Source organism: Chlamydomonas reinhardtii, chromosome 5 (genome assembly GCF_000002595.2).
Source record: "Chlamydomonas reinhardtii strain CC-503 cw92 mt+ chromosome 5, whole genome shotgun sequence".
Classification (NCBI taxonomy): domain Eukaryota; kingdom Viridiplantae; phylum Chlorophyta; class Chlorophyceae; order Chlamydomonadales; family Chlamydomonadaceae; genus Chlamydomonas; species Chlamydomonas reinhardtii.
The window spans coordinates 1,639,066-1,652,213 of record NC_057008.1 but is presented as its reverse complement, the minus strand read 5'-3'; the positions used below and the strand labels follow the sequence as shown (position 1 = coordinate 1,652,213).

General features: G+C 66.9%; 1 protein-coding gene across 1 annotated transcript in view; it reads right to left on the bottom strand.

The window, feature by feature from the left end:
• CHLRE_05g243150v5 (uncharacterized protein) overlaps positions 1 to 13,148 on the bottom strand; it is a 20,102-nt gene that overhangs the window by 626 nt on the left and 6,328 nt on the right. The window contains exons 13-29 of the mRNA XM_043062443.1: positions 12,884 to 13,003; positions 12,216 to 12,260; positions 11,908 to 12,063; positions 11,369 to 11,651; positions 10,793 to 10,975; positions 10,075 to 10,319; positions 9,444 to 9,506; positions 7,206 to 9,194; positions 6,418 to 6,960; positions 5,908 to 6,141; positions 5,242 to 5,478; positions 4,453 to 4,701; positions 3,837 to 4,146; positions 3,463 to 3,545; positions 3,012 to 3,158; positions 1,152 to 2,346; positions 854 to 1,048 (exon numbers count right to left, since the gene is read on the bottom strand). Coding sequence (XP_042924703.1) covers positions 1,744 to 2,346; positions 3,012 to 3,158; positions 3,463 to 3,545; positions 3,837 to 4,146; positions 4,453 to 4,701; positions 5,242 to 5,478; positions 5,908 to 6,141; positions 6,418 to 6,960; positions 7,206 to 9,194; positions 9,444 to 9,506; positions 10,075 to 10,319; positions 10,793 to 10,975; positions 11,369 to 11,651; positions 11,908 to 12,063; positions 12,216 to 12,260; positions 12,884 to 13,003 — 5,490 coding nt within the window. The 3' untranslated portion in view covers positions 854 to 1,048; positions 1,152 to 1,743. The remainder of the gene's footprint in view (positions 1 to 853; positions 1,049 to 1,151; positions 2,347 to 3,011; positions 3,159 to 3,462; positions 3,546 to 3,836; positions 4,147 to 4,452; positions 4,702 to 5,241; positions 5,479 to 5,907; positions 6,142 to 6,417; positions 6,961 to 7,205; positions 9,195 to 9,443; positions 9,507 to 10,074; positions 10,320 to 10,792; positions 10,976 to 11,368; positions 11,652 to 11,907; positions 12,064 to 12,215; positions 12,261 to 12,883; positions 13,004 to 13,148) is intronic.

Here is a 13,148-nt window from a genome sequence, read left to right as displayed (position 1 = left end):
TTCTAAACTTATAAGACCGTCTCCTGGCTGCACGCGCAGTGTGCGTCGCGGCGGCCGTGCAGCCAGGAGACGGTCTTATAAGTTTAGAAGGACGGTTCGTTACGCGCGCAGTGTGTGCTGCGGCGGCCGTGCAGCCAGAAGATGGAGTCTGACAAACAGTGACAGAACCGGACATAAATATATGCTGTGTAATAACGAAGCTGTCGAGTTTCCGTCCGTCTGCTGGCCCCGTACTGCTGGCGGCCCCGCCGCGCCATGCTGCGCCTGGTGCTCCGGCGGCAGCAGCGTGCGTGACAATTCCCCAGCAGCGGGCGCACCGCGAGGGTCAAGGACTGCAATCTGAAATCGCGCCCCGAGTCGTAGCGCACTTGCACGTGCTGCCCGCCCGGCGACAGCGGCGTCAGCGCGACGCCGCGCGTGCCCAGCTTATTGGTGTTGACAACCTGCTTGCCCTGCGCGAAGGATGGCGACTGCGACTGCAGCAGTGCCAGCGGACGCGCACCGGCAGCAAGCCGCCGGCCTCCAGCAAGCGCATGGCTGTGGATGCCGCCAACGCCCGCCAGCCATACGCCGACTGCGGGACGGCGGATGCTGCCTGGCCGCTGCGCCCTGCCCCAGCTGCTGCTGCTCCTGCTGTCGCTGTTTGCTCCTGCAGACGCCACCGGGCGCTATGCAGCCACGTGGGGTAAGCGCCGCGTGCTGTGTACATGGAATGCGAACAACTCTGGGGGGAGCGCGGCACACGTGCCGCTTTTTCCCGCCCCCTCGTCACCGCGCCCCCGTCCCTCAGCACGCCCCCCTTGCAGCCGGCCGCCGCCCCCCTCCCCCCTCCCCCGCCCAATGCCGTGCGCACCTGGCCAGCCGCCACAGCCGCCGCTTCTTGCAGGAAGTCGCTCACGCGCGGCAGCTCCTCGCCTACAGCCGGCGTCGTCGCCTTGCTGCCATCGGCGGGCTGTCAACGTCACCCTCTGCGCCGCTTGTCACTCTGCTCTCTAGCGCCTGCGTCTTCTGGCCCTCCGGCTGCGTCCTCGCAAAGGGGAATGGGCACCTGGCAGCACAACGCGAGTGGCAACTGATCACTGATGCGACCGCTATGCATTTCTGTGCATTTGCACAACTCGTTGATCGAGCAGTACGGGGATGGCGCTCACGTTCGAGCCCAGCATCGCAGTAGCGTCGCGAAATGAATCGCTCGCGGCGTGCCTGCTGACGTCACTGGCTCGTGAACTGCGTCAGCAGGTCCCTCTTGTAACCAATGCAATCTGCTGACGGAGCTTGCGGAGGGCCCAGGAGGGCTGGCTGCCGGCGCTGTGCCTGCCCTCCACGGCTCCACCGCGGCCGCGGCCGCCGCTTCGTCCCAGGGGCCCTGCAGCTGCTGCAGCTGCTGCCGGTACTGTGGTGGCTCTGTTGCGGACCCTGGCTCAAGGGAGTGTTGCGTCCGCGGCGGCTTCTCGCGCTTTCCGAGCTCCAGCTAAGCAGTGGGCTATGGGGTACAAACAAAAGTTCCAGACTGACCCCACCCTGCGAGTGCCGTCCGTCCGTCCTAGCTCCGTGTCTATCCCCCGTCCGTCTTAAGAACATAACCCATAGCCCGGTTCTTGCCGCCTCCTGCAAGATCTAACTAAGGATCTAACCAACTCGCCGGTTAAACAAAGTACCAGCCGCTTACGCCCGCGGCCAAGTCCGCACCTCATCACACCAATGAAGCTCATTACGGTACCCAGCATTGGTTGCCGCCCGCAATCAGTGTGCCTCCGGCCGCTCACCCGCCGCCCCACCCCGCGGCCGGGCCTCAAGCCGCCGTGACTCAAGTGGTGCTATCTGAGTAGGCAGCTGCACCCTGTTCACCTCCTTGGGTCGGCCTCCGCCGCCTCCGCTGCTCTTGCTGCTATTGCTGCTGTTGCTGGCGCTGCTGTTGCTACTGCCGGTTGCGGGAGGCGTGGCGTGCGATTCGATGCCACCGCTGGCGCCGGCGCCGGCGCCGCCGCCGCTGGCGCTGCTGCTGCTGCTCCCAGCAGCCCCGCCGTCGCCCGACTTGCGCGGCACACCCCCATCACCACCACCCGCTCCCCCCTCCGCCGCACCGGCCGCCGGACCACGGCCCGCCTCGCCCCTGCTACTGCCCCCCTCGCCCCTGCTACTGCTGCCCCCCAGTCCGCCGGCGATGCCCTCGCTGCTGTACTGCAGTGTGACGGAGGGGATGAGCGCCCCCCGCGCCAGGTGCGCCTGCAGCCGCACCCGGTCGCTCAGTTGCAGGCTGAGTCGGGCCTCGGTGCCGCCGCCGCCGCCAGGCAGCTCACCACCGCCGCGGCCCAGGTCCTGACCCAACTTGTGAGACAGCGAGGCCTGCGCGGGGCGTGTGTGTGTGTGTGTGTGTGTGTGTGTGTGTGTGTGTGGAAGTGGGTGGGTGGGAGTGGTTGTGGTGGGAGTGGTTGTGGTGGCTAGGAGTGGTTGTGGTGGGAGTGGTGGTGGCAGTGGGACTAAGGCAGGGAGCAGCGGGGACAAAGCGCAGCAGGCAACGCAGCGGGGCGGATTGGAATAAGCCAGAGAGCGAAGTGGTGGGAGGCAGCGTTCAGGGGTGCGGAGTGCGGTGGAGTGCGGGAAAGGTGTTCGGATCTACGCCCCTACTCCCTCAGCCTCGGCTCTATAGCCACTCCTCACCAGAGCCCCGCATCCTTGCCGTTCGCTCCCTCCCTCCTGCGCGCACCCGGCCCCCCGTGTCTCTCCGCACACCGGACTACACACACCATACCCCACACCCATACCCATACCCACACGCCCCCACAAATCAACCCCGCCCCCCCGCCCCAAACACACACGCCCCCCCCCCGTTGTCAAAGCGTCGGCCAAGCTCTCCTCCTCGCTCTATTACCTTGGGTTTAGTTTGGGTTGGGGGCTGTTACCCTCCCCACCCCACCCGATACACACACCCGCGCCGCCACCCCCCTCTCCCCCCACCCGCACCGCCACTCCCCTCTCCCCCCACCCCACCCCACCCCACCCCACCCCACCTGCAGCCTCCTGCCGAACGCCACCTCCACCTCCGTGCCCAGGGCCAGTGTGGACAGGAAGCGCGAGGGCTGGGCCACGGGGTCGGGCAGCGACAGCAGCGAGGGCAGGCTGGGCGCACCCACCAGCCGCCAGCGCGCATTGCCAAACTGTGTTGGAGGTGGGGTTATCCATGACTAGTTAATGAAGTGGTAGACGGTAGACGAGGTAGGTGTGTGGCCGTTTGGGTGAGGGCAGGTGTTGGGGTGAAGACAGGTGTAGGACAGTGCCAGGGAGGTGGGAGGGGTTGCAAAGACCGGTACAGAGAAGTGTAAAGAGCGGAGTGGCGCCCGCCCGGCGGCACTGCTGCCATCGCAGTGTCATACACAAAAACACAGAAACACAGAAACACACATGCACAAACACATTCACGCTATCCCTCCCTCCCTCTCCCTGCCTCCCTCCCGCGCCCACCTGGCCGCGTGTCTCGATGCGCGGCAGCAGCGAGCTCACTGTGGAGCGCGCCAGCGAGCGAAGAGCCAGCTGCCCCTTCTCGCCTGGGGCAGCAGCACAGGACACACACACACAGCAGCAGCAGCAGCAGCAGCAGGTGGGGGTGGGGTTGTACATACCAGCCTAAACTAAACCAGACCTCGGGGGGGTGGGGTGGGGGTTATGGGCGGGTGTGCTGCTGCGAGCGTGGCCTTTTCGCTGTAGCTGTTCATGCGCTACTTCATGCGCGTGTCATGCGCATGCGACCAACCCACCAACGAAGTAACGAACCATCACCCAGAACCCGACCACTAACAAGCACCCACACCCACACCCACGCCGGTACCCATACGTACCCAGCAGGGCATCCGCCAGGCGCTCCTCCAGAATGCGGGCCGCGTCGCCGATGGACTCGCCGCCACCAGCGCCGCCGCCGCCGCCGCCCGCACCGCCCGCGCCGCCACCCACGCCCGCCACGCCGCCGGCGCCGCCGCCACCGTCCAGGCCAGCCGCCAGTACGTCATTGCCTCCGCCTCCGCCGCCGCCGCCGCCCGGGACGCCACTGGCCGCGCCGCCGCCGGCGCCGCCGCCGCCGGGGCCGCCCCCCAGCAGGGGTGTGCCAGAGGCTGTGAGGGAGAGTCCCTCCTGCCAGGTACTGCCGCGGCCCTGTGACACAATTGGGTGAACACACAGACGTCGACAAACAGTCACAGAAGTCTAACAACACAGACAAACAAGGGACGTAATAACTTTTGACAGGATCGAAAAGCTCTGCGCACGCCAGGGTAGTGAACGGAGGAGCCGCGCACGCACGTCCTGTTGCCTCCGCTTCTCAGTGGAAATGGTGAAAAAACACCCCCACCCGCCGGCCTTTCCCCAAATGTGTGTGGCTACTGCTTCGCTTCTTAATACTTATCATGAGTGTGATCCCCTCCTCGCCCACTCCCCCCCCCCCCACACACACACGCTCACCTGGATTGCCGCCCGCAGGTCGCCGGACACCAGCGCAATGTCTATGAAGGGGTCCATGGCCGCGCCGGGGGCCCCAGCGTCCGCCGCCGCCGCCGCCGCCGCCTCCCGGCCAGAGCCGCCGCCACCCCCGCCGCCACCCGCGCCGCCGCCGCCGCCCGCCTCCCCGGGCCCCTGCGGCTGCTGCTGCTGCTGCTGCATGTCGGGCTGGCCAAAGACGATGCGATTGTCGTGTTCGCGATCCAGGACGAACTGCAGGACAAAGGCAACAGGCAGGAAGCGCCCAACAGTAAGAGTAGCAGCAGGGGCCATGAGACAGGGCACCCTCACGGCTGAAGCCACAGTGCCGCTCAGGGAAGGGCTCAAGGAAGGGCTCAGGGAAGGGCTCAGAGAAGGGCTCAGGGGGAGGTCTTCTCAGCAGCTGTGTAGGGTCGCGAGGACCGCCCCCGGTCCCCACGCCCCCTCAGCCATTCGCCCTTTGCCCGCCCCAGACAAGGCGCAACCCAGTGCCACAGCGGACAACGCCCCCACGCGCCCCGACTGCCCCGTGTGGCCCCTCGCAGCCCCGTCCATCACATTCTTGCTACGAGACCACGTTACAGCACTTGCTCATGGCCGAACTCAACCTTAGGGATAAGCTTCGCTGATACGCAACCAAGCTCCGCAATGCCATTTCACTGCAGCTGATAGGGCATGGCGGCTCTGGCCGCGCCCATCCCACCTCCACCCACGCCCCACCGCCCCTTCCCCCCACCCCACCCCAACCCCAGCCCAGCACAAACACACACCCACCTGTGTGGCCAGCAGGTTGAGTGTGCCGCTGTCCAGGCTGACCACCCCCACGGGCGTCAGGCGATCTGGGTCGGCGGGCCCCGACAGCGACACGGCGCCGCTCAGCCCCAGGTTCAGGACCACCGGGAACACGGCACGTAGGTCGGGCCCCAGCACTACCTCCAGACCCGCCAGAGTCAGAGGAGGAGCGGGGGCCGCAGCGCCCGAGCTGCCGCCGGCGCCGCCCGCAGCCGCGTCCTGCGGTGGATGCGGTGGCAAGTTGTGGTGGTGGTGGTTGTGGTGGTGGTTGTGGTGGTGGTGATTGTGGCGGTGGTGGCGGCGGGGCTTTGCAGTCCTATGTTTCAGGCGAGGAAGTGGAAGGCTGCCAAGCGTTCGTCACCAACACAACATATCGTACTGCAGGCTGTCCCACACACACCCCTTGACCCCCCCCTCCTACAACCCCACCCCGTGCGATCCACTCGTGGGGCCTGGCCCCGGCCCCATCCCCGTCCTCGTGTCCCTGGTTGACTAACAACAAAATGATGACATTACCCCCACTTTCGTTGGTATTGGTTTAGTTTGGGCTGGTATTTACAACCCCCACTCCACCGTCACCCCCCCCCCCCACACACACACATACACACACTCACACACACACACACATACACACATACACACACTCACGTGCTCCCCAGCCAGCGCGCCGCCCGCCGCCGCCGCCGCCCGCCCCGCCGCCAGCAGCGCCCGCTTGCGCCCGGCCTTGAGCAGCGCAAAGCTGGTGCGCACCACCTCAGCCGAGGAGGCGGCGGAGGAGGAGGCCGACAGGGAGGTGGAGGAGGCGGAGGCGCCGTCGGGGGAGGCGGCGCCGTCGGCAGCGCCGTCGCCGGAGGAGGAGGAGGGGGAGGGCGCCGCTGGGCCCTGCGGGCGGGCGTGTGTGCATGTGTGTGTATATGTGTGTGTGTGTGTGTGTTTGTATTGTAGGTCAGCCAAGCACACAGGGCACACGGGAAGAGAGCACTGTCGTGTGTGTGTGTGTGTGTGTGTGTGTGTGTGTGTGTGTGTGTGTGTGTGTGTGTGTAGTGTTAGCACACCGTACACGTGCTCACCCACCCAGCCATACCCACAACCCGCCCCCCACCCACCCACCCACCCACCCACCCACCCACCCACCCACCCACCCACCCACCCACGCACCTGGGTGGGCGCCTGCAGGAAGGCTGTGCCCTTGCTGAACCGCAGCCGGCCCCCCAGCACTGGCGCTGCCAGACTGCGTCTCAGGCTCAGCCGCCCGTCCAGTAGGCCGCTGTAGGCGCCGCGCACCCGCAGCTCCACCCCCGACACCTCCACCACCACACCCTGAGCCGCCGGTGCGGCTGCAGCTGCGGCCGTAGCTGTAGCTGTAGCTGTAGCAGAGGGGGCTGCAGCAGCAGTAGCGGAGGGGATGGAGGAGGGTGTCGGCCCGGGGGGCTTGCCCGTGCCGGTCTTGTTGCTGGAGGCGGCGAATGCGCCCTCAGTCTTGCCTTCGTGATGGCGGTGGTGGTGGTGGTGGTTGTCATTGTGGTTGTGGTGGTTGTGTTGATGCGACCGGCCGGCGCCAGTCGGGGCGGCGGCCGGTGCTGGCGCAGTTGGCTGCTGCTGCTGCTGCTGCTGTACGGGTAGGGAGCCGTGCACCCGCACGTGACCGGTCTTGCCAATGGTGGCTTCCAGGGAGCGCGCGTGCAGTGTGGTGCCGTCGAACTGCGGGCGGCCGCCGCCGACACACCATTGATGCCATTGACGCCATTACAATTGCGTACGGCGCGACGGAAAGGGAGGGAGGCAGTCAATGTCAAGGCAATGGAGGTGAATACAAACAACAGTGGGTAGGGCAAAACTACTTGCCTTAGCCGACCGCGCTCTGCCTTTCCCCAATCCCCCAACCCCCACTCTCCACTCTCCCAAACCCCACTCCCCAAACCCCACCCCAACCCCTCCTGACGCACCCGTATGTCTGCGTTGATGTCCGACACCGGGTACCGCAACAGGGCCGGGCTGCTGACTGACCCCCGGGTCACCACCGCCGCGCCCTCCACCCGCGGCGCCGCCAGCCGCCCCCGCAGCCTCAGGTCCACCGCCGCGCCGCCGCCCAGCCACTCCGCCTCCGGCACCAGAGCCACCAGCAGACCCAAGCCGCCGTCGCGCACGTGCAGCTCCGCCACCAGCTCCTCCTCCTCCTCCTCTTCCTCTTTCTCCTCCGCTGCCGCATCTCCCTCGGACTCCTCGGCTTCGCCCCGGCCCTGGTCCGGCGGGCCTCCTTGTCGGCGCTCCCACTCCAAGGCCCCCTCCGAGGCCCCCTCCTCCTGCTCCAGCCCATCCTCCCACACTCCCCGGAGCTCCTCCGACGCCGCCCCCGTCTCCGTCAAGCTGCTGCCGGCGGCGGCGGCGGCGGCTGTAGCGGCGGCAGTGCGCCTTTGCGACCCCTGATCCAGATCCAGATCTGGATCCAGCTGGCCATGGGCGCCATGATCACGCTGCTCCAGATCCAGATCCGCCAGATCCAGTCCCAGCTCCGTCAGCGCCTCCTGCGAATCCAGCGCCCCCGCCTCCTGCCCCGCAGCCGCTGGCACAGCCGCCACGTCCGCTGCCACCGCGCCGTCATTAGCGTTCTCATCCTCGACGCGTGAGGCCGCCACCGCCGACGCCACCTCGCCCTCGGCCGCCACCTCCTCCTTTCCCTCCGCTGTGCCCGGGCCAGAGGCTTTGTTCTGGGAGGAAGCGGTGGGCTGGGAGGCAGGCAGGGGTGTGGAGCGGGGGATTGTGTCATTGGGGCTGCTGCTGCTGCTACTGCTGCTGCTGCTCTTACTGCTGCTGCTACTGCTGCTGTCTAGCAGGGCGTGGGACGCCAGGGGGCGCCCGCTGCCGCCACGCGACTGCTGCTGCTGCTGCTGCTGCGGTGCGGTGGGGGTGGGCGGCGGTGCCGACGCGCCCTCAGCATACCCACCCTCTCGCTCGGCGTCCCTGGCGACCCGCTCCTGCGGTGCCACCCCCTCCCTTGCTTCCGCACCCAACACCGCTTCGCCGCCGCCGGCACCGCCACGAGTGGCGCCGCCACCTGCTGCCGCCAGCGGCTCAGCGGCACCCACGCCGCTAACACCTACCGCATCCACCGTCTCGCTGCTACTGCCGCTACTGCCGCTGCTGGCTGCGGCACTGCTACTGCCAGCCCCGGAGCCGGTCGCGCTGCTACTGCGGCTGCGGATCTGGCCGTCACCCGTCTTCGCCGCATCGCCCCTGGCGGCTGTAGCAGTAGCAGTATCAGCAGTAGCAGTGGCAGTAGCAGTTGCCCGCTCGCTGCCTGTGCCACCGCTCTCACTGCTGAGGCTGTCGGTGGGGGTGCCGCTGCTACTGCCGCCGCCTGCCGCCCCCGCTGCCTGCCCCGCAATGCTCTGCAGCGCGGCGGCAGTACCAGGGGAGGCGCGCTCAACCCTGCTGGCGCCTGCTACAGCCGCCTCCGGCACCGCCACAGGCGCGGCTGTAGCAGGCTGCGCCACTCCCGCCAGGGGGCCGCGCGCGCCCTTGCGTGCCGCCACCACCCCTCGCGCCGCCGGCGGCCGCACCCGCCTCCCACCATCACCACCACCAACTCCCCCGCCGCCACCGCCGCCGCCGGCGTCGCTGGCTGCAGCCTCTGCGGCCTTTCCTCCCTTGCCGCCGCCGCCGCCTCCTGCTACTGCCGACGGCAGGCGAGCGGTCCCAAACAGCCGCACATACCCTCCACTGCTACTGCTGCTGCTGCTGGCGCCGGCGCCCAACCGCGTCTGCTGCTGCTGCGCCTCCGCCTCCTGCCCGCCCGCCGCTGCCCCTCTGCCGCGCCGCGTGCCGGCGCCGCCTGCCTTCCTGCCTGCTGCTCCTGCTGCCCCTGCCCCCGGGTCGCGGGGAGCCAGGTCGACGTCCACGTGCAGCCGCTGCTGCGGGTCCACCACCAGACTGGCCTGTGGGGGTTTGGAGGTAGGGGGGGAGGGGAAGCGTGGCGGGGGAGGGCGGGTAGTTTAATCCGCCCAAGGAAGCCATTGGAGGGGCAGTGTGGTTGGAAAGCACAAGGGGAAAGGGTCGACGAGTGTGTTAAGGAACACGAGGAGAAGCAAGGGGCCCCGCCGCGCCCCACCCCACCCCACGCCACGCCGCGCCACGCCACGCCACGCCACGCCGCTCCAAACACACACACGCCCCCACGCCCCCACCTGCGCTCGGCCCAGCAGCGCCCCACCGATGGCGCCGTCCTCCACCCGCAGCCGCACAGAGGCCTGCGTGCGTGTGCGCGTGTGCATGGGGGCATAATAATTTTTGAAATGAAGGCGTAGCCAGGAACAATAGAATAGGAGGGGGCGACATTCATAAAGATTTAAGCATTAAAGGCGTAGCCAGGAACAGTAGTATAGCAGGGGCGGGGGCGGCGAGGGGTTACATTCATGGTTAGCTAAGGAGGTGGTAGACGGTAGGCCATCTTAGGGGGAACACCCGACGTTGTCGACGAGGGGTGGGGTTTGGGCCACGAAGGGGGGCTGAAGAACAAAACACCATGCAGCCGCCCGCGGCTGCCTGCGGCTGCCTTCCCACCCCAACACCACCACAAACCCCGACCCTGACACCAACCGGACGCCGTGTCGGCTCCATCACCTTTACTGGGGGTGGTGCCCCGCATCCCCATGACATCCACCTCACCAAGTTGTAAACAAACCCCCACCTCTCAGTCACCGCTCACCCACCCTGCTGTCTACTTCGCTACACGTCTCTGTACCAATCCTTGCAACCCACCCCACCCCCACCCCCACCCCCACCTCCACCCCCACCCCCAACCCCAAACCCCCTCACCTGCGGCCTGCTGACGCTGCCGCCCAGGCTGCCGTCCACAAACAGCCGCCCACTCAGCGGCCCGCCGCCGCCGCCGCCGCCTGCTCCTGAGGCGTGGTGCGACCCCAGCAGCCCAATGCCGCCGCCGCCGCCGCCGCCGGCCGCTGAGCCCTCCGACGCCGCCTCCTCGCTGTCTCCGCCGCCGCCGGCCGAGGGCGCCCTCAGCCCTAGCGACTGCATGGTGGCCTCCAGCCGCCGCCCCAGAGCTGTGGGCGTGAGCGTTTTGGGTGTGTGGGAGGTGGGATGGTTTGTGTGTGTGTGTGTGTGTGTGTGTGTGTGTGTTTGTGCGTGCATGTGTGTGTGTTTGTGCGTGCATGTGTGTGTGTATGTGTACGTATGTGTACGTGTGTGCATGGTAAGGGGCAGGCGGGAAGGGACACAATGATGTTGTGCTTGGTCCAGAGCTGTGAGCGCGTTTGCGTGTGTGCTGGGCAAGCGCAACGCGCTAAGACGAAACAACTTGCCCAAGAACTGCTTGTGTGTCTGTGTGTGTCTCTGTGTGTAAACGTGTGCAAGTTTGGACACGGCGAAATACCGTATCTTAAACTCGAAGCCTACAGTGACTCCCGGCCGGGCCTTGCCGTATGTGTGTGCGCGCAGCTTCAATTGCGCCCGCAACCGACTTCAGCAACGCGCCCGCCGCCGCCGCCGCCGCCGCCACCCCCGAGCCCCCGCCCACCTGATAGCGGCGACGCCTGCCCCGCCGCCTGCCGCGCCCGCGCCGCCGCCGCCGCCCGCTCCAGCGCCGGCGCCGCCGCCGCCGCCAGCGGGTCAAGCACTGCCAGCGGGAAGTCGGACAGGGTGAGTCGGGCGTCCTGGCGGGCACACAGCAGCGAGCCTGCCAGGCGCAGCTTGGCAGGGCCTGGGTGGGAGGGGCGGAGGCGGGGGTGGGGCGGATGGTGTGGGGGGAGGGGGGTTACACTCATGACCAAGTTAAGCAGGGAAGTTGAAGCCCGGTGTATGGAGGCGGGGGCGCCCAGGATTGGGGCGGCGGGAGGTGCGTGTATGAGGGTTTTAGGTTTGGCATGGTGGGGCTCGGCGCGCCGTCTGCGGCCCCCCATGCCGAGCGTTGTTCGTGGACAACAGCGCTCGCCCCCACGACTTGCCCCCCTCCCCCACACACAACCACCAGGAAACATACAGCACATACCACATACCGGTGCACGAATACAACATCAAACACACACATACGCACACACATACACACACGAATACACATATAACACACGCCACGCCATGCCCCGCTCTCACTCACCCGCGTCCACCGCCAGCTCCTCCAGCGCCACCCCCTCTCGCCCGTCCGCACTGCCCACCGCCACCAGCCGGTCAAACAGCCGCACGCCGCCGCTGACTCCAGATCCAGATCCGGATCCGGATCCAGAGGCAGATCCAGAGGCCCCGGATCCTGCGGCGCCGGATCCGGGCGCTGCGGCGGCGCCCGCGGCATTGGATCCGGATCCGGATCCTGCTCCCCAGCGCCAGTCGCGGCCCGAGAGCGAGAAGTCCACTGTGGCGGGTCCCGAGGTGCCGCCGTATACCTGTGTATGCGTGTGTATTGGTGGTGCCACAGCCGGTGGCGGACACAAGCCCACTTTACAGTAACCAAATGAATCCCGGTAGGCCCTCCGGGGAGTCTACGTGCCATCACAAATACAATTACACACACACAGACACGTGCCGTACAGCGCGCACCAACACCAACACCAACACACACACACACACACACACACACACACACACACACACACACACACACACACACACACACACACACACACACACACACGCACGCACCTGTATGGCCCCCGACCAGCTGCCAGTCAGCTCCGACAGGGCCGGCACACCCGCCGCCACCATGCCCGCCGCCGCGCCGCCGCCGCCGCCGCTGCCGGCCGCGCCTGCCGCCGCCGCCGCCGTGGGCTCCGAAGGCAGCGAGCTGAACAGGTCCACCTGTGTGTGGAGACACGTGTGCACGTGTGCGTGTGTGCATGATTAGAACCAACCTGACACCACCCAAGTGCAGGTAAATCAACTTGTGTGGAAGGCGTGTCTCGTTGTATCCCTCCTGCCCTCCCTCCCCCCTTCCAACCTGCCCTCCGCACCTGCAGCCGTACGTCGGGGGGGCTGACCGCGGATGCGGCGCCCGACTGCAAACACACACACAACAGGGGCGGGGGGGGGGGCGGGGGGGGTTGCAAGGATTGGTACAGAGAAGTGTAGCGAAGTAGACAGCAGGTGTGGTGTTGGGGGTGGTGGTGGTGGCGGGAGATCCGTGTGGCCATTTTGTTATACAAACAGACACATGACATCCCAAACTTATAACACATTCGTACCAGTCACACACAACCACGCACAGCCAGCTCGCCGCCCAGCCCCGCCCCATCAAGGGCTAGTTGGCTACCTTCCGTCCTGCCCTGCGTCCTCGTGCCGTCTCTGGTTCCTTGCTGAGAAGGGTGAAGAAATTCCCCCTGCCCGTCCGTCCCTCCCCTTCCCGGGCCCTCTCAAAGTTCAGTCCAAACGTCCTTCCCGCTCTGTGGGCCGGTGCGGCGGCTTCTTGGTTACTCGGCAGAGGAATACAGTATCTCGTCCCTTCTGTATTGTGTTCGGTTCAGTTTGTGTCGACAACCTGCACCCCAACCCCCCAATCCTCCCCAAGTATTATCGCTTGCAACTAACGCCTCTGCCTGCGCTCCGCTCGTTTTCGTTGGTTTTGGTTTAGTTTGGGCTGGTATCTACATCCCCCCCCCACCCCACCCCCAAGCCCACCCACCTGTATGGCCTCCAGGAACCTCGCCTTGGCCGCTCCGTAGTCGGTGCCGGGGCGGGAGGCGGCCGCCGCCAGCTGCACCGCCGGCAGCAGGTCAGCAATCTGGGCCCGCGGCACCAGCACCTGCAGGGGGAGGGGGGTTACATTCATGAGGGGGCGGGTGCAAGGATATTTGGATAAGCGGTACAGGATGGGGGGTTACATCCATGATTATTCAAGTAGTGAAGGCGTAGCCAGGTACAGCACCGGATGGGGGTGGGGGTGGGGG